Source organism: Phoxinus phoxinus, assembly GCF_949152265.1.
Source record: "Phoxinus phoxinus genome assembly, chromosome: 17".
NCBI lineage: Eukaryota > Metazoa > Chordata > Actinopteri > Cypriniformes > Leuciscidae > Phoxinus > Phoxinus phoxinus.
Window position 1 is genome coordinate 14,329,081 of NC_136892.1, and position 24,413 is coordinate 14,353,493.

General features: G+C 37.9%; 1 protein-coding gene across 6 annotated transcripts; it reads left to right on the top strand.

The window, feature by feature from the left end:
• Positions 1-2,662: 2,662 nt before the first annotated feature.
• On the top strand, positions 2,663-21,858 carry kiaa1191 (KIAA1191 ortholog). 6 transcript variants are annotated; one of them, XM_079585397.1, is made up of 9 exons: positions 2,663-2,979; positions 3,326-3,447; positions 4,322-4,427; positions 4,639-4,832; positions 17,170-17,281; positions 17,378-17,502; positions 17,620-17,723; positions 17,832-18,013; positions 20,882-21,858. In XM_079585397.1, exons 3-9 carry the CDS (start codon positions 4,403-4,405, stop codon positions 21,088-21,090), a joined length of 951 nt encoding a protein of 316 aa, XP_079441523.1. In that variant the 5' UTR covers positions 2,663-2,979; positions 3,326-3,447; positions 4,322-4,402; the 3' UTR covers positions 21,091-21,858. The 6 variants fall into 6 exon arrangements, with proteins under 6 accessions (XP_079441523.1, XP_079441522.1, XP_079441525.1 ...); XM_079585396.1 differs by having other exon boundaries at positions 2,663-2,934; XM_079585399.1 differs by having other exon boundaries at positions 2,663-2,934; positions 17,832-17,992.
• Positions 21,859-24,413: the final 2,555 nt, after the last annotated feature.

The window sequence follows — 24,413 nt, forward strand, 5'->3', positions numbered from 1 at the left end:
GGAATGAGACAGAGCTGGTGTGCCCAAAGACTAAGGCGGAGCCAAAAGGGGTGGAGGGGTGAGTCACAGACGGAGGCCTGTAATTCCATGGTGATGGCAGAGTGACGACTGACCAAGGTGGAGCTGGAGGGACAAAGAAGCCCAGTGGAGCCGTAGGGGGCGAGGAGCTAAGATGGAGCTGACTAGTCAACAGGCTTGCTTGTAGGGTCTGGGAGGAGCAATAGGGTCGAAACTCCAGGGCTGAGCTGGCAAACTATCAGCCAGCTCAAACAACCAAAATACAAACCCAGGAAACAGAATTAGAACATGAGCAAAACCAATACAAAAGGAACACAGGCAAGACCACATGTGACAAAACAAACCAGAATTTAGGAATTCATTACAGCAGCACAGATTCAATAAACCAAACAAATCCACACAATCTCAATCAATGATAAAATTTAAGAATAAACGTGCATTTTAAAAGCTGATTTAAAACAAGACAGAGAAGGAACAGACCTAATGTGTTACAGGAGACTTGGGGCTGTGACCGCAAAAGCTCAATCCCCCTAAGATTTGTATTTAGAACAGGGGACAACTAACAGAAGATGAGCCAAGCCCAAACAAAGCCTTAAAATCAATACAAAACTTCACTGGCAACCGGTGAAGAGAGACAAGAACTGGAGTAATGTGCTCCCTCTTTTTTATTACTTTTATATTTCCCTGTTAGGACCCTAGCAACAGCATTTTGCACCATAACCGGCCAAAGACAATTGTGGTAGACCGACAAAAAGTGTGTTGCAGTAGGCAAGCCTTGATGTAATAAATAGCGCCTCACAGCGTTCACTCCATTATTACAACAAGTACACATCATACATGACAGAGTGAATCACTATTTCCAAGTCCTTCCTGGAATAAGAAAGTGATAGCCTTAAGATGGAAAAAGCTCCCCCTAAGCACTACACTGATTTGCTTATAAAAATAATAGACCTTATTCAGAGCAGCGCCATGAAAATGATGCTTTGAGGGATAGACTTACCGTGTTTTTAATGGCATCCGCTGTATAAAACTGCTAGATCACTTATAATTTTCCATAACTCGTGTTGTCTGTAGTTTTTTTGTCTCCTGAAATTTCTTGGAAAGATATTTTTGCAGTGTTTCGTCTGCAGAGCATTAAATAATAGTAGGCTACATTATTTGTCTATCCCTCACAGCCTCGCTTTCATTCTGAAAGATTCACAAAGATGGTGCTGCTGTAAATAAGGTCTATTAGGATGTGTTGAACAAGACACTAAGGTTTTTTTTTTACATGGGACTGAGCATTAGATGAGAGGGATCTTAAAAAAGCTGAGGCAGAGCTATATGAGAACCTAGGACCAGCATTTTGGTTTTGAATTTACTAAGCTGCGAGAAGTTATAGCCATTTAGGTTATACCTCAAAGCACTCCAACATACCAGTTTGAGTTTATAGGTAAATAAAATTGGGTATCATCAGCTTAGCACTGATAGGAGATATTACATTTCTGAAAAATGAGCTCAGAGGAAGCATATAAAGAGGGAACAGCAATAGTGATAGAACAGACCCCTGAGGAACCCCATATGTAAAGGAGCTGAAAAAGATGAAAAATCGCCAAAATGTACAGTGAAGCTCACTCAGATAACAGGTAAGGCAACAACACACGGATCGTCCCATATCAGTTCTATTAGTTTATTACACAATTAAATATATTTGGAGTTTTTAATGTGCTTTGTAAATTACTGAACTGTTTTACTATGCTTAATTTTCCAAAATGTATGTTCTTTGCTATTTTGTATGTGTGTTGGGATTTGGTGGGGTGCTATAAACAATTCAAGCTCATTTGTTTAGTGATAATAACCACCTCAGCCCCCTTGTGTTAATCCCTGTGCCACATCCCCCACCAACACACTACACAACACTCTCCTTTAAGGTGCTATAGTGTCCCCTGCACCACCCACTGCAGCCCTGGCAGGGGGAACTATAGCCTACTTACTTGTGGCTTCATGTGGTTCCTTGGGAGTCCTTATGTGAGTACATGGGGCCCTACATTTCCAGAGGGCGCCAATGGAAACAAAAGCTTCTTACTAATCACTGAAGAAGCACACACAGTTTGTTAGTTTGGTGCCATTACTGAATTGTGATGGTGGAGGTGTATGCCCATACAGTAATAATCTTCTAATTCCTTAAAAGCAAAAAGAGAGGAAAGAAAAAGTTAAAAAAAGAGGAAAGACAAGAAAAAGAAAACAGCAGAAACATTACAATGCATATAACAATATGCTACAATATAGCCTACCAGAAAGATTGTAGAAATGCAATAATGTTGATGCAATGAGAACGAGGTAAAATGGTGGAATAAATCTTAACTACCAGACAGCTGGTTGTCCATTGAGGTACTTGCAGTTATCTTAATTTATCTAATTTTTATGTTTGGGTGAATTAACTTGCATAGCTAAGATAATTAGCTATAAGTAATCACCGAGTAATCATTAGCTATGCAATGTGTGTGTGTGTGTGTGTGTAAACATACTTGCCAGTTGCCAATAAATCTCTTTCTGATTCTGGTAGCTGCTGTGTATTTATTTGAGGTCTTTTACTGCCTCATGTGGCTAGTTTAAGTACTGCAGCAGTTGCTGTGATGATGATAATAACAAATGAAATCAAAGTATCGCGAGATTGGGGGACTGCTGCAGCCCCAGTTGTGTTGTCGTGGTTGGCTTATTGTCAGAGACGACCTAAAGGAAGTTGAAGTTATGGCAGATATAAAGGCCAACTCTTGTCAAACATATGTGATGTGTAATTCAACCATTCGGTTAAACGTGTCCTCAGTACCTCGGCTGGACTGTTAGCTGCTGTAGAGGAGGTGCGGGAAGACTTGAGCTCGCCAGCGCATCCCTCAAACCGGTTTCAGGTCGCCGAAACTGGATTGAACAGCTAACGTTAGTAGGCTCATTTACATAACATCGTATTCGGTAAAATGTGAGGTATTATTCAGTATTTCAGTTATTGTTCCTTTTCTAATTTCAAACTTAGCTGAAATAATGTTTTGATAAAAGAAGCGTGTTGTGTTTAACGCTACTGCGTTGGCTTTTGACGTAACGTTAGCGGAAATCAGTAACGTTAACGTTACTGGGAAAGTGAACCGCTTTACATAACATCATCCGGACAGACAGCTGGTGTGATCCCTTTAACAGCATTGCGTTATCACTTCAATAACGGTGTTTAGTCTTATTATAGACCGTGTTCAGATGCATTTCTTATCACACGTGGTATATTCTCAGACAAATGGTTTGTCTAGCAGTCAGTCATAAGTTCCTCGTGTTTCTCCAGCTTTTTCTGTCTCATACTGGCTGTGCTAGTCCTGGCGTCCCACAATGCTGACTGAGCAAACTTCAGCTTGTCAGCAAGATCAACCTGTGCTTTAGCAGTGGTGATCCAGCCGCCTTTAACAGGTAAGAGACGAACAAATATGCTTTTGATATCTAAACATAAATGCGTTGACAATTCTTCACTCAGCTAGGAAATAATGTCATGTTTATAATGCTAAATCAAAGGCATATTGTCTTGGATATACATAGTTACTTTAGAGTACTTCCACATGACCTTTATTTATTTATGCAAAGGCAATCATATGTTTTTGAAGAAGGCATGATAAATATATTTAAATGGGGTCTTAAAGTGTCATTGTCTTGGACATGGTAAGTGTTAAATAGTGGACAGCACATGTTTTGGAAATTGTGTGAATAGGTTTGGGCGATATGGCCAAAAATATTATGACCGTATTTTTTCCATGTCATTCAATATCAGTATTTATAACACAATTTGGTTCACACCATTAATGGTCTTAATGAATTTCATGTGTATGTCAGACGTCATGAATGAATGTAACCATTACTTGTTTGTTTATTTGTATGAAATGAATTCATAAAACTTTTAAAAAGTAATTTACAACAAAACATTGCATTTTTATTTTTGTTAAATCAGGTGCCGCACAATATAATCTGTATACTTGCTATATAAATTAAAACATGGATGAAAAATGTAAAGGTTGCATGATATTCCTTATACAATGATAATAAATGTAATGTTGTAATAAATTGTATAATATCTGGGATTTGGGAATTTCAGCCACTCATTCATTTGGTAATGATGTTGTGTGGTCACTTGCACAATGATGCAGAGGGTCAATTGAACACTGTACCAAAGGATTTCAGTACTGTGTCTCTTAATGATTAATCTGAGGCTGTTGGAGGGTTCTTTGGCCTTAAAATCAAATATTGCTTGGTTAATGTGTAACTTGTTCCTTTCTTTTGATTTCATCTGTAGTTTTGATCCAGTCTGCTTTGATTGGGGTTGTCCAGGCTGTCTTCAGTTTTTTGTCTAACAGAAACACTTCATTCAGTAGCCATGTCAAGACCTGGAGACCTTCCAGGTAAAGGAGAGATTTAGATCTGTTTATGTCCATTGCAGTGCATAGTTAACTTCTATTTTTTTTTTAAATGCTCGTCTAGGGTATTAAACATTAACCTACATTTTCAATATGTTTAATAGATTGTTGATAGTTATATCACACCAGTTTCTACTTTTAAATGCATCAAATAATGTGTTTGTTCAGATGTTGTTGTTTTGCTCTTTCACCTCAGCCCTGGAAGCAGGTCCAGGTTCCTCAGAGGGACTCCTCGGAGGGATGTCCATTCCAATCGGGATGACCCGTCGAGCTTTCAGCTATGATGATAATCTTGAGCGGCCTATGTCTCCACCTCCAACTGACATTAATATTAACAACTTGTGGAGGCGACCTGTTATACCGGAGAGAAAGTTTGCACGACTTGCTGAGGTTTGTGTGCATTGCTTATTCTTTGACCGATTTGCAGGAACATGCAAATACAACACACACACACACACATGTTATAGAGTCATGTGGAAAAAGAAAGTACACCCTTCTGAATTCTATGGTATTATGTAGGCTATCTGACATAATAAAAAATCCTCTGGCCCTTGGCAGGTCTTAAAATTAGGTAAATACAACCTCAGATGAACTAGAACACATGACACCGTGACGCATATTACACTATGTCATGGTTTATTTAACAAAAACTAAGCCAGAATGGAGAAACCATTTGTGACACCCGTACACCAAGTACAAGTAGACCCGTACTGCTTCCATAGGAATTAAGAGAGTAAGTAGGAGTCAGGCACTGCTAATCAAATGCCTTGGATTAATTGATCATCAGCAAGCGTGACCAACTCTATAAAAGCAGAAGTTTTGTCAGTTTGCTGGTCTGGAGCATTCAGGTGTGTATTAACAATGCCAAGGAGGAAAGACGTCAGCAATATTGCAATTGTTGCTGCCCATCAATCTATGAAGGGTTACAAGGTTGTTTTCTAAACAATTTGAAGTCCTTGATTCTACATTGACGAAGATTATTCACTAGTGGAAAACATTCAAGACAGTTGCCAATCTTCCCAGGAGTGGATGCCCCAGCAAATTCACCCCAAGGACAGGCCGTGCAATGCTCAGAGAAAATGCAAAAAAAAAAACAAGAGCTACATCTCACTCTACAGTATGGAAGCTTTAAAAGATAATAGCGACTTTTTATAGCACAATTTCGTGATCTAGTCAGAATTGCGAATTATAAACTCAGTTGTGAGAAATCAACTAAAATCTGAAAATTCAAAAAATTCTCTACGGTTTTATCTCGCAATTCTGACTTCTTTTCTCAGAATTGTGATATATAAATTCACATTTGCCAGTTATAAAGTAAAGTCCCATTCTGAGGAAAAAAAGACTGAATTTTTTTAGAATGGCTAGTTTATATCTCACAATTAGGGATGTCAATTTTCACAAATTCCCATGATCGATCGTCGTTTAAATTAACGATCGATTAATCGTTAACCTTAATACTGCAATATGCATCTGCTGCAGCGGCATGGCCAACAGCATGACAGGGTCTGCAAATCCTGCTCAAAACGCTATGTTCCTCACCAAATGAATGAGAATGGTTTTTAATCTAAATAAAGGGCTAGTAGGATTGTAAAATGTTTCGATGTGATTGATAATTGAATTAAATTAATTATTTAATAATGACTAATACAACGTGTCACCAACGCCGCCTCAGATGCGTGACTTGTGGACGTGCTCTCCCTGGAACAACGCACTGAAGACGGCAACTAAACTCAATGCATTCACAACGATTTAATACAATAGTGTCCTCATGTTATGTAATATGTCAGTCCCAAATTTAATTTGGTCCCATCGTTATTATTAGTCGTGCATTTCTGTTTGAACTGCGCGTGCTGAATGAATAGGCTACCGTTAAACTGGAGCACTTAGTTTGCTAGCGCGTTATTTAACTCAAAGAAACGCATCATATATGAGATTAATCCGATATATTCAAAATAAACATATTACAAATTATATCTGCACAAATTGACACGAATGCACAAGTGAACTTGAACTAAGTTACCATTCATTCAGAATGACTCATGTTGTGGACGCGCTCTTCCTGGAGCAACGCGACACGGCAAATAAACTCAAATAATGCACAATGTTTTAATACAATATGGTTCTCTTTATAATGTTATTTAATATGACAGTCCTCCTCCAATAGTCATAGTCGTGCAGTGCCGTTTGAGCTGCGCGCGCGGAAGCTGATCACGCTTTACTACAGCATTAATTCAAGGGGTACAAATACATCCAATATAAGATAAATCAGATATAGATAGGTATACACAAAAATAAACACAATATTACAATTTACATTTGCACAAAACAAAAGGCTGCAAATGAACACGCAAACTTATAGTCATAACGAAGGTGTAAAAGGGTCCTAAACCAAACGCGCTCGCTTTGTTTCGTGGTTGAACAGCGCGTACGCGCATGCACCTGCTTAATCGATGATCGATAAGTTGTATCGATTAAATGTATTATCGACAAATAATCGATCGTCGATTAATCGTTAACATCCCTACTCACAATTGACCGTTCGCAAAACCCCGCCCTCGAACGGTTCTCGTCCAATCCTAGCTCAGCAACTGTAACTAAGGGGAAGGACCTCCGTCAAACATTGCGATTTCAGCAAGATAGTGAAACGATGCGCCTATGGCAGTGAAGTCTGCACGGGCTTAAAACTTAAGCCCGAACCCGGCCCGTACCCGAAATAATTGAACCTGACCCGACCCGAACATTACGGTTATATTTTAAGGCCGACCCGAGGTCCGTTTCTCACCTTTTTTTTTTTCATATGCTGTATTTTATGATTGCTTGCAACTATAATTAAAAAATAGGCTACATGTACAAACACCGTTTCACTGCGGGCCCCTCATCAGTCAGCAAACAAGAGAAAAGAGGAAAAGCACTGACTTACTAATTACGAAACTTTGATGTGGTTGAACAGGTAGGCTACACAGTCACACATTCCTCTGGAACTCAAACATTAAACTTCAAAACAAAGTTTGCGCTGTTGCACAACTATTTACACAAATATATCCTTCTCAGTAGGCGAGTTATGAATGAAGAGAACAGCATCGAGAGTTGATGGTTTCAGAGCGTCCTCTGATTGCAGTGTTGTGACTGAAATAGCGGGAGCACATGCGCAAAACAGTTTTGTAATGATCAAATAAAAATGATTGATATATAATTTTACAAAACTGTTTTGTGCATGTGCTCCCGTGCGCTATTCTGTCTATACTTTCTGTCGTGCCCTGGAGGATATGTCTGCTGAATTACTCCAAAACCAATCACTTAATGTATGGAGCTCAACCCAGCCATGTGTCTGGTTCTCAATTGTTTGACGGGCGTAGTAACAATAACTAAGGGGCGTGGCTTTTGCGAACGGTCAATTCTGACTTTATAACGCGCAATAGTGAGTTTAGGCTATATCTCGCATTTCTGACTTTATAGCTTACAATTGCGACTATATCACGCAAATGTAAACTCCCAATTGTGAGAAAAGTCGGAATTGTGAGATTGGTGGTATGTGGTGGATACATGCTTCCATACTTCAGGCCTTAGTTATTAGCATGTTAAAGTTCATGACAGTACAATAAGACTGAACCTGTATGGCATGTTTTGAAGGGTTGCCAGGAGAAAGCCCCTTCTCTCTAAAAAAAGAACATGGCAGCAGAGCTTATGTTTGCAAAGTAGCATCTGAACAACCCACAAGACTAATGGAACGATGTCCTTTAGACAGACAAGACCAAAGTGGAGATGTTTTGCCATAAAGCCCATGTTTTATGTGCCTTTTATGTGCAAATACCAAACACAACATATCAGCACAAACACCTCATACCAACTGTCAAGCATGGTGGTGGAGAGCTGATGATTTGGCTTGTTTTGCAGCCACAGGACTTCGGCACCTTGCAGTCGACCATGAACTCATCTGCATACCAGAGTATTCTAGAGTCAAATGTGAGGCCATCTGTCCTGCAGCTAAAGCTTGCCCAAAATTGACCTATCGGTATGCCCCGCCCCCCTTAGTTACTGTTGCTAACTCAACTTTAGACAAATCTTACAATGACAGCTGTCAGTGTCATCCTTGTCCCAAGATGTTTTTGATCAATTTTGGACACAGAAGGACCACCTCTCGTCGAGGAGTGGTACTTAAATATGCCATGGAGGGATATATAAAAGATTTAAAAATAAATATGGTGGGCATCAAGATTAATTTGGAAGCAAGGGTTTACAGATCACATTGCAAGCGGCAGAAGCCTCATGTTACTGTCGTCACGATCGCAGATTACAACATCCAGGATCAACACTGTTCATGTACCGCAGGGCAAGATTAAATTAATTTACATTTAACCAGTTTAATATGGAGAGGCACGCAAATGCAGACCTTCGTTTATGTGTTTTTGACCTACACTGTACATGGCATGAGAACAGTTAGCTATTTAGGTTTGTACTTTAGCATGGACTCACTGACATTAATTGTAACTTTAATCAGAGTATGTACAACCAGCAAATTAACGTTTTCATCTTCATTGGGGTTGAATGCTCAGGGAACCTGGTTACTGTGACCACGTCATTGGATTAATACACAGCTTAATCCAAAGCAGACATTTTGCTCTGTCTTGTTTGGGTTAAGGAAATGTAATAAAATAAGTTCCATTGCCCATCCTCTTAGGATGCCTGGAATCAGTGTTACAAGTACTCCAGGCACATAATTTTACCATTTTTGTAGCATAAACGCCATCAAACTGATGAGAGTGTTGTGGCAAAAACAATTACTAAACTCAGCATTCCCAGGCAAAGAGACGTCAAGATCCAAATTGTATTTAAAAAGAAAAGTAATTTATTCATGCAAGAAAAATGGTTCTCTGACCCCAGCCTTGCAGCCAGGCTGCAGGCCAGAGTCAGAGACAGACAGATACTGGCACTCCTCCTCAAGAGAGCTTGGCCTGCTACTTTATAATGCAAGGGGAAACCATCACCCCCATCGTTTATACAAGCAGGAACAGCTTCCCCCAGCATGGGAACTTAAAACACAGATCATTCTCGGGCTCACACCTCCCCCCCAGCTGAACCAACGTTACATCAGGAAACTCAGAATACAGACAGAGAACATACAGCATTAATCTGTTAAATCATTAGGAAAGATTAAAAATGCCATTACAAATTCTCCCTTTTTATCATTCTCTGATAACTACAAATAAACGCATCCCTTGAACCTTGTTGAAGGAACAAGCAAGTAAATATTTAAACTGAATCAGGGTTAAAATGGATATGCACTGTCACCGCTTTTTCATAGTATGAAAACCATATCAATTCAACACCCCTGGTTGATTTGAATAAACATACAAATAGTAAAAATTATAACAAAACCCCTCATTTCAAATCCTGTCCTTTCAAATCCTGTCTCGTAACACGCATGACTGCTGTTTTTTACCCTTTTTACATTTCATCGTCTTCAGAAAGAAAAGAAAAGAAAACAGAACAAAACAAAACAAAACAAAAGGAAAGAAATGAAAACAAAACAAAACAAAACAGAATTTAACTCAATTAATACATTTCACTGTAACTTCCGCTACTCGAATCGTCTGCATAAATTTGTTCATTTTTCTAACCAATGTAGTTTTTCAAAATTAACTCTAATATTTCCATTACGGACCTTTTTTTGCTTATTACACATCAATTAATAGATTTTCTACATTTTCACCAATAAAAATCAATACCTAGTTTGATTCAATTAAATAAAATCATCAACATCATCACAAAAAAAAAACAGATTCTTCTGCTAAACCATTAGTTGGTCTAATCATCTTTCTCCAGATGCGTTGACGTTCCGTCTTCACCATTTTTGACGTTTTGCACGCAGTTGCAATGGTCTTTTCCCTCGTAGGTAAGGGAAGCTGTTACTAGCACAAGCCTTTGATCCCTCACTTTATTCTTCGCGTTGGCATGTGTTTGTTCGTTTAGTCTAAGGTGAGAAGTTTGGACTCAGGTCTCACACTCTCCAATCATTTTCTGATTCTTACAAGATTTTCCCTTAGATCATGACCGTACCCCCACTGGATTAAAACATTTACTTTCTGCTGTCACCTGCGAACGAAGACCTTAAGTGATTTTGTTAGTAACTGCTTGTCTAGTCGGTCGTCCCTCTTGATGTGACCTGTGAAATCATCAACCTGAAACATTATCACCAGATGATTTCTTGCACTCAGAGTCCTTTTCCCCTGAAACACACTCAACCCACTTTGCTCATGTTAACAAAATAACATTTATACATTTGGAACAGAATCAATTCTGTTTGATCCAATCCATCCTGACATCCTGCAAAAGAAAAATGTTGAAGTTATTCGCTGCGCAGGTGTCTCACCTTTCTGTCACAATAATAAGCCAGGATAGCTAGCCAAATTCATCCATAGCCATTATTTCATTGGGCACAGTCTGCCCTGTTCGTTCACTCCTGTATGACAAGATCAAGCTGGTTTTAAAACAAATGGTCCTTCTGACCCCCCTGACCCCCCTGGGTTTTGAAAGGCTCTTATCTGATCATTTGTTTGTGTGTGTGTGTGTGTGTGTGTTTCTTTGCTCATGCCATGTGCCCAAAAGTCTGCATTCTCTGTAAAGAAAAAACAAATGTTAAGGTTATTGTCACATGTGTTCTGTGTGTCCGCTGTGCTGCTGTATCCGCCCTAGGCGTTTCCTGTTGAAACATTTCTTGTTATTAGCACACTTTACAGACTTTTGTTAGGGAGAAGAATGGCTTCTTGCAGGGCTTTACTCAATTAAACCATTCTGAGATTTACTCAATCTCAACATCCATTGCTCCACCTGTGCAATGGCTTTGGGAACACAGATGGCTTTGGGAAATCCCAAACCATCACAAACTATATTCCCCATTTTTGATGCACCATCTTACTTGTGCATCAAATTAACATAATTGGGTTTTGATTCACTAAACTAAACACTGTCCTCCAGACATCTTTCTCTGTCTCTTAACCAAAATGTTATATTCTTCACTCTAAGCCACAATCTCATCTTCTTATCAAATTATTTGAAATGCAAATGCACTCTTTGCGTATCCTGCTTTTCAGGACTGCTCTCAATAGTTTGTCTCTCAACTCAATCTCAATTCTCAGTCATCTGCAAAACTGAATACAATTGTCACTCTATTTGCCCTCCTCCGTGGGCTTCACTGTCCCTTGCATCTGTAAGATCAAAGGTATTTATTTATGGTCAAATGGCCCCTCTGGCCTCCCTGCCTGACAGGTTTCCCGTGTTTCAACAAATGTTAATTGTTTCACAAACATTCATACATACCCTGAAAATGCAAATGGCCCTTAGTCATCTACAAACATTTTCAAATCTATAACCTATTTTATTTCAATCTATGATGGACCAAAGATATCCAAAATTGATCTAGAAATTCATTCAAATCTACTGTATATCATAAATGACCAAATCGATTCAGAATTATCAACTTCTCTCAAATTTAACGACACATCTATGCACACTATTCAGACATAATGTTTTCCACTGCCTAATACCTAAACTCACACTTATCAAGACATAAAACTGCAGTCATCATCAAACACACACATCTGACTATTAACCGTTCATATTTCGTATTCATATCTTTTCTCTAAAAAAAAAAATTACATTTTAAATCAGATTTTAAAACTTAAATTTTCTGTAGCTTTTACCTAATTTACATGGCCTCTTAACCTTTTTCAAAACATGTCTATTAATTTGTTTTTTTTACAAAAGTCAGCTGTGTTGTTTTTTGTTCATTATCATTAATTTGTTTTAGCTTTTCCTTTACTGGCCGAATACAGAAAGACAAAATATAAATCCTTCCTCAAGCAGTCTCTCTCTTTTTCTCTAAACAACTGCTCTTTTCAACAGCCTTCTAAGACTGTAATTTGGACAAAATGTAACAATAAATACATTACAATAACTTATTTTATGTATTAGTTCCTTCGTTACTCAATCTTTTTCTTGAATCTACAAAATATGTCTCCATTTTTAGCCACCATCATGTACTAATGGCCCTTTGTCATGTCCAATGACCTAAAATTCCTTGCCCTTAAGGCAACTAAAATCAGACAAAGAAGTCACTGGTTCTAAAATAAACAAATCAAAACAGTATTATTTTAAAGTTTTCTTTAAAGTCATTCAGTTTTACTTCTAAAACATTTACAAATTGACCTCTAAATTTATAAGATCCTGTAACATTGTTTCTTTTAACATCTCTGTGTCTATGATTTTCAACTGAAACACTGTGCTTTAAATAGCTCATTAGCATTTACAACGCAGGCTCAGATAACAGCTTTTAGCTGACATTTTGAATGAGAAGAGACTTTTGAGCCATTCCTGACTAATATTTTCACTTTCATAAACTAACTTAAGACTTCATCTATCATCTTGTTAACTCTAGCCTATAGTTTGAGTTATCTTTTCCATAAATTAAATGCATTTTCAATTCAAGCATAATTTTTATAGTTTCTTTTTGCCCCTATAGGGAATTTAGACATTATAAATTCCTACTCAGAATGAGTCTATGTTGCACTGAAACTGTTTCAGCACACATCAAATTCAGATAATCAAATTGTTTTTCAACCAAATCATAAACTTTATCTTATTTACAAATAGCACATCAGCTTGTAGGTCTTTCATAGTCAACACTAACAAACTTTTGTTTAATCAAATGCCTTTTACGCATTTTGCTTTTAGCAACTGTTACTTCCTCAACACTGCTTCTGTTTAGCTTATTTTATTCTTTAGAGAACAAATTATTATTATTGAGTCTCAATAACATTTCAAATTTCATCTAAATTTTAGTTGTCATGTTCTCAAATTACCATAGTTTTAATATCTTACTTCCATATTTTCTCTTCTATGAGTTTATCAATCTGCAATTATGATCATCTAGAACCTTTTTTAAGCGTTTCATTAAAAGACAATCATTTTATAGCCTTCTTCAGATCTTCTCTCTGTAATTTTTCTGTTTATTCTAATACGACCATTTCTAACTGTAATAGATTCTATCTAACCCTCCTAGGCCAAATTGTCTTTCACACCTAGGGGTCTTCATTTATGGTTAAATGACCTTCCGTGCCTTCCTGACTGAAAAGTTTCCCGTGGCTTAAGGTGTTAGAAGTTCCCCAGTAGCATGTGTTTTTGCTATGAGCGAGCCTTAAGAAAACAGACATACACTCCAGAAGATAAACATGCTTAACACCACACAATGTCTGAAGAAGTTTAAGAAAAGTTTTTCGTTTCATTAACACTACATTAATACACGTCACTCTCACATCATTTGGATGTAACCTACTGCTAAATGACCACAATAAAACACTTTACTGTTTGATCACGGCCAGCCTCCGAATTCACCCCACTTGCAGTTCTGTCCCATTCAGGAAAGCAAACAACAATACAATCTCTCAGTTGCAAATTCAATCAAAATAGCATTCTCTGTATTCTTTTACAATCTCAGTTCCCGTAAACTAGATCTAACTGGAATGAAATAGAATAAAATTCTAAATTCCCCTGAGTTTTCTAAATTCCCCCTTCCCTCGGGGGTTTTACTGTCCTCACTCGAAAATTCTTTGTTTGTGGGTAAATGATCTCTATCTTTCCTGAAGATAATTACCTACACTAAAAGTTCAAATGCTAAATAACCCATCTGTCTTCCTAAGGACAATGGTCTTTTCTTTACAAGTTAACCATACTAAAGAGTTCAAAAGGCTCTTTCTGACCATTTGTTTTTACTGTTTGAGTTTCATACTGTTCTGTTCACTATCTGCCTTCAAAAACATCCCCCATTCACTAATGCAAACAGAGCTACTAATTCAATCTATGTTTATTATTTCTTTCCAATCAGAACCAAACTTTTACAAGAGCATCATTTGCAAATCAGTTAGAGCTTCAGCTGCTTACAGCATTTGCTCTCTTCTGTCTCACTATTATTTATCAGGACTGTTCATACAGTATAAAGACATTTAGCATGTCATCAATTTCATTAACACTGTTTGAAAGCTTATTCTTCTATCAAATGGTTAATCTACAGACTGTTCAATTTATCATCATTATTCCTCAGTCCCTAAATTACAGACAGCTTACCATAGCCGCTTGCACCTTCAAATCTTTTATAAACTCTGTTATAAACATATAGAAGTCTATTCTTCAATTCCCTTGTTTTCATAACATTAATACAATAATGCACATTCACATCATAACACTGACATATAGACTTTTCCCATTCTGCTTAATGAAACATTCCTCATGTTAATCCCTGTTAATCATACTCAATGCCTTATTTTTATCTAAAACTCACTTTTCATACCATTTCAACTTAATTTGACTTAACAGGCGTTCATAAATAGTTCCATGAATTCTATCAATCCCTACATTCCATGTTCCTTCTATTTTCAATCTTCAATTCAACAATTCTTCTTTTATTCTACCTGCTTCTTCAGTTCAACAATTCTGTCTGTTCACAGTTTTACACATGCTGAACACGATCACAAAAACCCTTTTGTTACAATTATCCGTTCTCCCAATTTCTTGCATACATTTTCTGGCCATAATTTCTTCTTTTTAACAAAAACTGGTGTGTAAAAATGATCTAGCTCACTGTCAGATGATCCCATCTTTGGCTGAATCTCCTCTCTTGGATTTTTATTTTCGACGCGCGTCTTATTAATCTGTCCAAACGTCTTCGAACAGATCTGACTTCTTAACCCAAAATCAGACGGGTTTTTAGCAAATATGCTCTGTATTCAGCTGTGACTCTTCCGTTCACTTACTTAATCAGCTGTGGCTCTTTCGTCCACGGTGTGGCTCTTCCGTCCACCTACGAGCTAGTTTTCAGAAAACTGACCTGACTTCCTCATGTCAATTTTCCGCTTAAAAACTCTGCTCGCAACCAAAGAGACAGTCTCAGCCAATATGGTTCACTCACAGTTAGCCTATATCAATCTACACCCAACAAAAGAGAAGAAAAATAATAATTTGGCTGTCTTTTTTACCTGAGCTGAGATGCACTGCCACGGATTCTTTCTGATCCCGGTGAGGATTCTTCTCTGGCCCTGAAATCAGGAGTTGTCTCTCTCTCTCGTAACCTGTTGAGCTCTATTTCTCAAACCGTCGAGGTATGAGACCAGTACCTGGTACCGGGGCGATTCACTCCGTCAACTCCGTCTCAGGACCAGGAGAAGAATTTTCCTCACGGAATCCTCACTTCTGACACCAAATTGTTGTGGCAAAAACAATTACTAAACTCAGCATTCCCAGGCAAAGAGACGTCAAGATCCAAATTGTATTTAAAAAGAAAAGTAATTTATTCATGCAAGAAAAATGGTTCTCTGACCCCAGCCTTGCAGCCAGGCTGCAGGCCAGAGTCAGAGACAGACAGATACTGGCACTCCTCCTCAAGAGAGCTTGGCCTGCTACTTTATAATGCAAGGGGAAACCATCACCCCCATCGTTTATACAAGCAGGAACAGCTTCCCCCAGCATGGGAACTTAAAACACAGATCATTCTCGGGCTCACACCTCCCCCCCAGCTGAACCAACGTTACATCAGGAAACTCAGAATACAGACAGAGAACATACAGCATTAATCTGTTAAATCATTAGGAAAGATTAAAAATGCCATTACAAGAGCTTCGGATCTTCCAATGTTTCTCTATGGCGCTGAAACCTAAAGATGTCCGAGTTCCGGTGCAGCTGGTTCTCAGCTGCCATTGGCTCATCTGCGTTTGAGGGGAGGGACTTACCAATAGGTCAATTGGGTCATGCAATAGGACAATGATCCTAAGCAAACCAGCAAATCTACACCAGAATAGCTGAAAAAGAAAAAAATCAAGGTCTTGCACTTGCCCAGTCAAAGTGCAGACCTCAACCCGATTGAAATGCTGTGGCAGGACCTTAAAGGGTCATGAAACCTCAAAACAATTTTTTTTTTAGATGTGAAGGGATATGTACACATCACTGAAAACACTAAAAGCACTCATAAATGTTAACAATAAGTGGAAATTGGCTATTTTTGTGTTTTCCTGGTTGAAAAGCAAAGTCTAGGCAACGTCACGTACAGTAATGTGAGGTAGAAGCACCCCCTCGGAGTGTGTGACTGGCTGCAGGCACGATTCTACGTCAGCTACCCCCGAACTAAACTGCATTTATTCATGAGAAAGAGCTCGTTCAATCCAATCACTGCTCTGTATTATGCATGAGATCGCATCACAGCAGAGAATAAAAAAAAAACATCGGTGTGCCATGTGTGATTTCTGCGCGAACCGCTGTAATGAGTTCACGAACGCTTGCAACGCCGATCATAACGTTCATATACGGACCAGAACAAGCGCGTTTCAAGTTATGGACATATTTCATATACTCTACTGCTCTAAACGTGAACAAGCACCATGTGTGTGTAGTTTTACAACACTCACTGTTTCGGCTGATTTAGATAAGTTTAGTGTCTTAGGAAGGAATGAAAATGCAATTCTGAATATGGCAGCGGCACAATAATAGTTTTTTCGATGAATTGATAAAAAATCAATTCATTGATTAATCGCACAGCCCTTGTCCTGATACATAAACCATACATTCAAAAGGGTGTACTTTCTTTTTCACATGACTGTATATATTCTCCATACCACAATTTAAGACTAATACCACAGTTAGACTAATGCTAACAATTCTTCTGGTATTTCCTGTATACATTTAGGAGGATGAGTCAGAAGGAGGGGTAAAACAAAGTGCTACTTTTGAATCCACTAAACCTCTAGGCCCAGTGGTGAAAGCCAAAGCTTCGTCTGTCATGAACTCCCTCATCATCAGTAAGAATGTTACGATGACTGCCTCATGCATCATATTTCACAGTGTTAACTGCTGTTTAGTTTAGTCCTAATTGGACCTGTTGTGTTCCGTAACAGAGCAGACCCAGGAGAGCATGCACAAGTTCGAGAAGCAGGCAGGACTGACCGATACAGGCTACACTCCACACAAAGGCCTGAATGCAGAGGAGACCCGATACCATCGTCTGGCAGAGTCAATGCATGTAGGCAGAGATCCTCTTTACATCAGCTCCAAATGTTATATAGGATAGATTTTGGTCTGACATCTCCAATACAGGTCTTTTTTTAAAAGCATAAATTGTGTGTTTTGGATGTTGTAGAAGCTTCAAGTGCAAAGTGTGGATGCCAAAGAAGAGAAACAGCCTTCATCTAATCAGTCAACGCCTTCCGGGACCCCTCAATCCTCACCCAAGCAGAAGCGCAGGTGCCTGAATGAGTCAGCAGCTTCACATCCTTTGTTTTGCATTAATCATTTTGTGGGTTGTAACTTTGAGTGTGTGTGTGTGTGTGTGTGTGTGTGTGTGTTTGTCAGGGGCTGGTTCAGTAGTCAGGGCTCCACAGCATCTCTCACAGGCTCTGAGATGAGCACCAGCTCTAGCTCCAGTATAGATCTGGCTTCAGGTGACGGACCTGTGGAGCGCTGGGGTGTTTTTGGACCTCGGCCTCAAGTCAGCAAGTCCACCACTGACCCAGGTACAGATTCGGCCATGACAGGTAAACCACACGGTGCACTTTACATGTAGAGAAACCTTTCTGCATACTCTTTAAATATAAAGATGACCCCCATTTGCGTTCAAATAATCCATTCTAACAGCATGAGTCGATCAGATATGCTCATGTTATCATAATATAATAACAGTAGGCTAGATTTTGGTGATTTCTGTCAATCCAGCACATTGCTCCCAACATGTATCTACACTCATAATTTGAAGTATTTACAGTAAAATCTTAATTTTATTATCAGGCAGGTTTTTACTAAGAATGAGAATAAATCTGTTATTCACATTGCAATCCAGTTTACTCATTTGAGTTTTCACTCTCCTCAAAGACTGATTGAAAACAACCATGGAAAAACCTGGAAAAAAAAATCAAGCTCATTTAAAAACCGATTAAGTCATATTTGAAACCTTTGTAATATAGTTGATATACATACATAATCTCAAATCAGTATTAATTTGCCAGGTTGTTTGTTAGCTCAAAATAGCTTACAGTTAAGTTTGTGAAATATATATATACTTTCCATAAGAATTATTTATGTGTGCGTTGATTACTATTAAAGGGGTCATGACATGGGTTTTTTTTATTTTATTATTATGTTCCCTTAGGTGCAATTATAGTATTACTATAGTTTTTTTTACAAAAAACTTTTAAAATGTAGTGATTTATGACCTTTTCCCACCCTGTTTCTCATCCTCTGATTCAAACAGTCTGTTTTGGGGGTGTTTCCCCTTTAAGAGTTCAGTGTTAACGCCCACTGTTATGATTGGCTAACATCAGTGCCTATGCATCAATTATTAACGCCCCCAGCCAGAACATTTGCGGATTCGGCGCAACTGTTTAATAGCGGGTGATGCATGCGAAGCGATGGCTCTTGCAATGATAAAACCTTATTATGTTTGAGCCGGAATCAGAGGAGGAATCAGCGGAAAATGAACCATCACCACAACAACGAAGACTGGATCAGCCCGTGTCCACATGGAAAGTGAAACTATTTTAAATTAATAAAAAAAAATTAACCCGAGACACTTGAAAACGGATTATTGTTGCATAATTATCCTATAGCTTAATTTGCTAAGAGTTTAACATTATTTAACTAATTCCAATGAAATGATAGGGTGTACCACGGACAAAAATGCATGCACAGACAGGCCATCTTTGAAGATGCAGCATTGATAAAGGCAACATTTTTAATTTTCTATCACATGTAGGCCTACTAGAAAGGCGACATATTTTCAAGATTCTCTTATACAAATGTGTTTATATTAGCCATGGTAAAAAGTAAGTTTGCGTCGTCGTTATTGAGCCCAGAATAGTCAGCACGGACTTATCTTTGAGCAACAGTTTTCTGGCAAAGCCAAGCATCATATTGGGATTTTTTCCTCAAAACAGTCATCCTCAAATGTATAGAACACTGCCGTGACTGGGACGTCCGCAAAAAATAAAGTGCATCCATTTTTCCCTGACGACTGGATCTTTCAGCGTATTTAAAAAGTAGTTTAAAGTTTTAAATACATTACTTACAGTTTGCGTCGTCGATGTTAAGCCCAGAATAGTCGGCACGGACTTATCTTTGAGCAACAGTTTTCTGGCAAAGCTCAAAACAGTCATCCTTAAAATGTACAGAACAAACGCTTAAACGAACACTGCCGTGACTGAGACGTCCGTAAAAAATAAAGTGCATCCATTTTTCCCTGACGACTGGATCTTTCGCAGCGTATTCAAAGATGTTGTTTGTCCACAGCCAGGAACAGCACATCTGCGGCATCGTACTTTCCCTGTACACAGAGTAGACCCTCTCGCTGTCCGTCCGTCGACTGAGGCGCGCGGCGCGCGGGCGCGACAACGATACGAAATGAGCGTAGTTGTCTTGCGCTTAAAGCGTAGTTGTCTTGTGCTGGAGGCGGTCTATATGCAAACGCTGGTACGTCACTTCGTACCGTGACGTCACTTCTTACCATGGATACAGAACGAGCTGTATTTAGAGCTTGATTAAATAAATGATTCGTTTATAATGGGGAGGACGTCTTAAGCTATGAAACTTGCAGGACGTTTTAATGGTACAAAGACCTCTTATATACCAAAAGATCAAGGCAAATTTGGTTTCTCATGTCATGACCCCTTTAATGATTTAACTATTCATTGAACATTGCTGGGCTTTGTTTGCATTTTTTATTAAGAGGAACCAGCTATATATTCTGGTGAGATGTGAGGGTATAACACTGCCGTTCAAAAGTTTTTCTTTTCTTTTATTTAGCAAAGATGCTATAAATGAATCAAAACTGACGGTAAAGACGTTTTTGGTGTTACTAAAGACTGATAATAAGAAAAGTTTCTTGAGCAGCAAATCGGCATAACATAATGATTTCTGAAGGATCATGAGTAATGAAGCTGAAAATTCAGCTTTGCCAACACAGGAATAAATTACATTTTCTAACATCTTTAAATAGAAAAAAGTTATTTTAAATATTATTTCACAGTATAATTGTTATTTCTGATTAAATGAGCATTAGAGACTTCTTTCAAAACAGAAAAAGTCTTACCAACCCCAAAGTTTTGAACTGTAGTGTATATCATTCACATAATTTCTGTGCCATTTTACGTCATTCAGACCAGCCAGCTTCTTATGTTTATCCAAGTCCTTTCATCTATATGTATTAACCACTGCAGAGACCAACTCTGTTCTACTACTTAAACACTGCTCGACCAATCAAATTCAAGGACCAGAACTAGCCACTGTATAAAACGGTTTAAAGCTCTGCAGGCGTCTTTTTACACATGCAGTGCTTCAGTTGTTGGAAGTTCATCGGACTTCACCCTCTAATCCGTGTCAACACACCCAACGTTATTCCCGTGTGTTCACAGGGGGCTTTGCCCTGCAGTCCTATAAGGGAGCTCAGAAACCCACCCCTATGGAAGTGATGAAGGCTCAGGCCACCCGCATGGCCGAGGACCCCAACTTCAAAGCTCCCCCCAAGATGGAGATCCCCACCATGGAGGGGAAGAGACAGGTGACCCGACCTCACAAACTCAAACACCGGGACATGAACGTCCTTACACCCTCTGGATTCTGAGAGAACTCCCTACATTCACCTCAGCTGTACACATAGTGAACCTGTAGCTGGTCTACCCTCTCTCTTTCCCTTGTGCTGTCTTGCTGTTGGGTCACTGCAGTAGTAGTGCTTTTCCCTTCACAGGCGCATCTTTTTGTTAGTGTCTAAAGTAAGTGGTCATCCTCAGACGTCGTGCGAGTGTGTATGAGCACTTTTGTTGGTGCAATTGTCTTTTGTTATCCTCCACTTTGCCTTTTAAAGTGTTACTTTAAGTTAGTATGTGTGTGAGTGTGCGTGCCTTGATGTTTTTGGATGTACTGTGGTGTAATTACTCATGGCTTACTTTAACGCTGACTATGATGAACAAAAGCAGTGTTTTTTTATGTGTTGGATTTTTCGTTCCATCACATACAGTAGCAACAGGTTAGGAAAAAAAAAAAGTTTTTTTGTCTGCCTAGAGCAATTGTTATATATTCAGTAATGATGTTGTGATTTCCTGTGTAACATCATCAATGCACACAATAGGTTCAGTGATAACTTAATTCTTTAAGTCTTTGCTGTGTGTATTATGACGTTTAAACTAAAGCATTGTTTATACGGTTGTGTCGAGGGCGGTGTGACAAATGACGAGAGCACTAAATTGACTGAAGAATAAAAGAACTTTGGCTAAAATTGTATTTAATGTAACAGCTCTGGATGGAGAATTTCTTATATTTTTGTTACAAGTTTAAAATCGTTTCATTTTATTATACATGTTAATACATGAATAAATAAATGGACATAAATGATTTTTGCTTTTTAGAATTTCTTTCCTGCAATTCCCTGTTTACCTTTTTTTTTTTTGCTAATGATACAGGACAATACGTTCAAACAAATATTATACGGTCACAGGCAAGTTATTACACATGGGCTTTTATTTTGTAGACACGGTTTTCTTTTGTAATCATTCAAAAGTAAAAAAAAACAATTATTCTTTGTTTAAAATGATGCAAACTTGCCTTTCAAAAACAGTAGAATATGTCCCATTTTAAAAGACCAAATGTCCCCACACAAGGCTAGAAAAACCTGACATCACCTACTTTGTGAGGACCAGTCAGCGTTCCCCATGAGGGAAATGGATTAATAAACATACTAAATTATGTTGTTGTTGTTTTTTAAATGTAAAAATGCAGAATGTTTTCTGTGGCTGTTTGTGTTAGTGTAAGGGGATAGAATAAACTGTTTGTACAGTATAAAAACCATTACACCAATGGAGAGTCCCAACAAAGATAGTGAAATCTATAGTGATAGTAAAAAGCGAGTGTGTATGTGGGGTTTGGCTACACTTGTGAGAGCCAAGTGTCCTCGCTTATATGGTGAAATATTGTGGCAACTGACTAGTGAGTCCTCACTTGTTAAAAAAACTAGTTTTATAAGTTCATGTGATGGGAAGGGGTTGGGAAACGTGATAAATCTCATTAAACTAATATAAAATCAATGGAAGTCTATGCAATGGCCTCACTAATATAGTGAAACAAACGAGACCCCAGAATAATTTGTTTTACTAGTCATGTGATATATTCCCTCCCACGTGTAATATTCTCGATCTGCCACTAAGTGGCAGTGGCCTCCCAAAGGTGTTGTCTTTTAGTGTAGCAACTCTATTATCATAGAAATAAACAGTCAGTGGGTAAACTGAGATTTGTCTTTCTCAAGTCATTCTCAGATATGTGAGCACTTGTATTTTACTCTTTGGATAGTCCAATAAAACCATCTGCACGCCTTTTTGACCCCACTCTATATTAAGTGTCTTTAACTACTTTGTACTGACATTGCAATTAATAATACAATGCACTTATTGTGTACATGTTTTTTTACATTGTACTTTGTACATTGCATTAAAAAAACACCTGCATGTGTCTAATAATAATGTCACCTATAAGTAGATGGTTGTAACGATGGCTGTCTCAGAGGAACGAGAGAGAGTAAAATTCAGATGCAGCAAACATTTTATTTAAACATACATAAAGTAAATACAAGCAAAACTGATAAATCCAGACATGGGCAAGGAAAGCAAACAAAACTGACAGCAAGCACAAACATGTATAGAAGGACAACACCAGACAAAGAACATGAGAAACCCAGGGGTATTTATACACAAGGGGTGTCTGGCAAACAAGACCTGGGAACAATCAGGATAAATATGGTAGCAGGCAAGACAAGGGAAACAGGAACTGAACACAAACACTTCAAAATAAGAGTCCAACACAAGACGGGGAAACATGTCTGGGTCATAACAATGGTTTACCCTTCCCTTAACCCACCCTTAGACCTTTACCCATAGCACCACACCTGTCCCTAATCTTACCCCTACCCTGAGCTAAAGTGTTTTGCAATACAACATGAACACAAATAAGTACATTGTAGATAACAATGATTTAATGTAAGTACATGGTAAAGACACAGTTTAACCCCCTTTCCTAAAAAGGTTAGCTAAATGTTTTATTTAATAATAATTAAAAAAAAAATTATGGAGGCATAAATGCACATTTACTGCACTTTGCAAAACATTTAATCATCCCATATGGAATAGTTGTAACCTCTGACATGTTTATATATATATATATATATATATATATATATATATATATATATATATATATATATATATATATATATATATATATATATATATATATATACACACACACAGGTGAAACTCCAAAAAATTGAATATCGTGCTAAAGTTACATTTTTTTCAGTAATTCAACTTAAAAGGTGAAACTAATATATTATATAGACTCATTACATGCAACGTGAGATATTTCAAGCCTTTATCTGTTAATTTTTTTTGATGATTATGGCTTACAGCTTATGAAAACATTTTCACAATATTCTAATTTTGAATTTGGGGTTTTCATAAGCTGTAAGCCATAATCATCAACATGACTAATTTTTCGAGTTTCACCTTTGTGTATATATACGTCATTAGTGTGTGTGTGTGTGTGTTTTATTTATATATATATATTATGAGATAGAGAATCTGTAGAGTATCATCTGTATTATGACATGTTTTACATGCTTCCTTATTGGAGTTTGGACACAGACATCATCTTACAAAGTAAATGAACAAATTAAGTACATTTCAAAAGTTAAATCTGGCCACAAATGTTACCATTGGGATTAATTATCAAAATACTAACAAAACAGGATAGATTGGCATTAATTTTGGTAATCTTTGGACCATTATTAAGTATTAAGATTGTTATAGCTTAACATTATCATTGTAATTTCTGCTTTCTAGTTTAATAACTTTAAAATAAATGTAACTTTTTTTTCCAAATACTCACTGACCCAATTCAAAA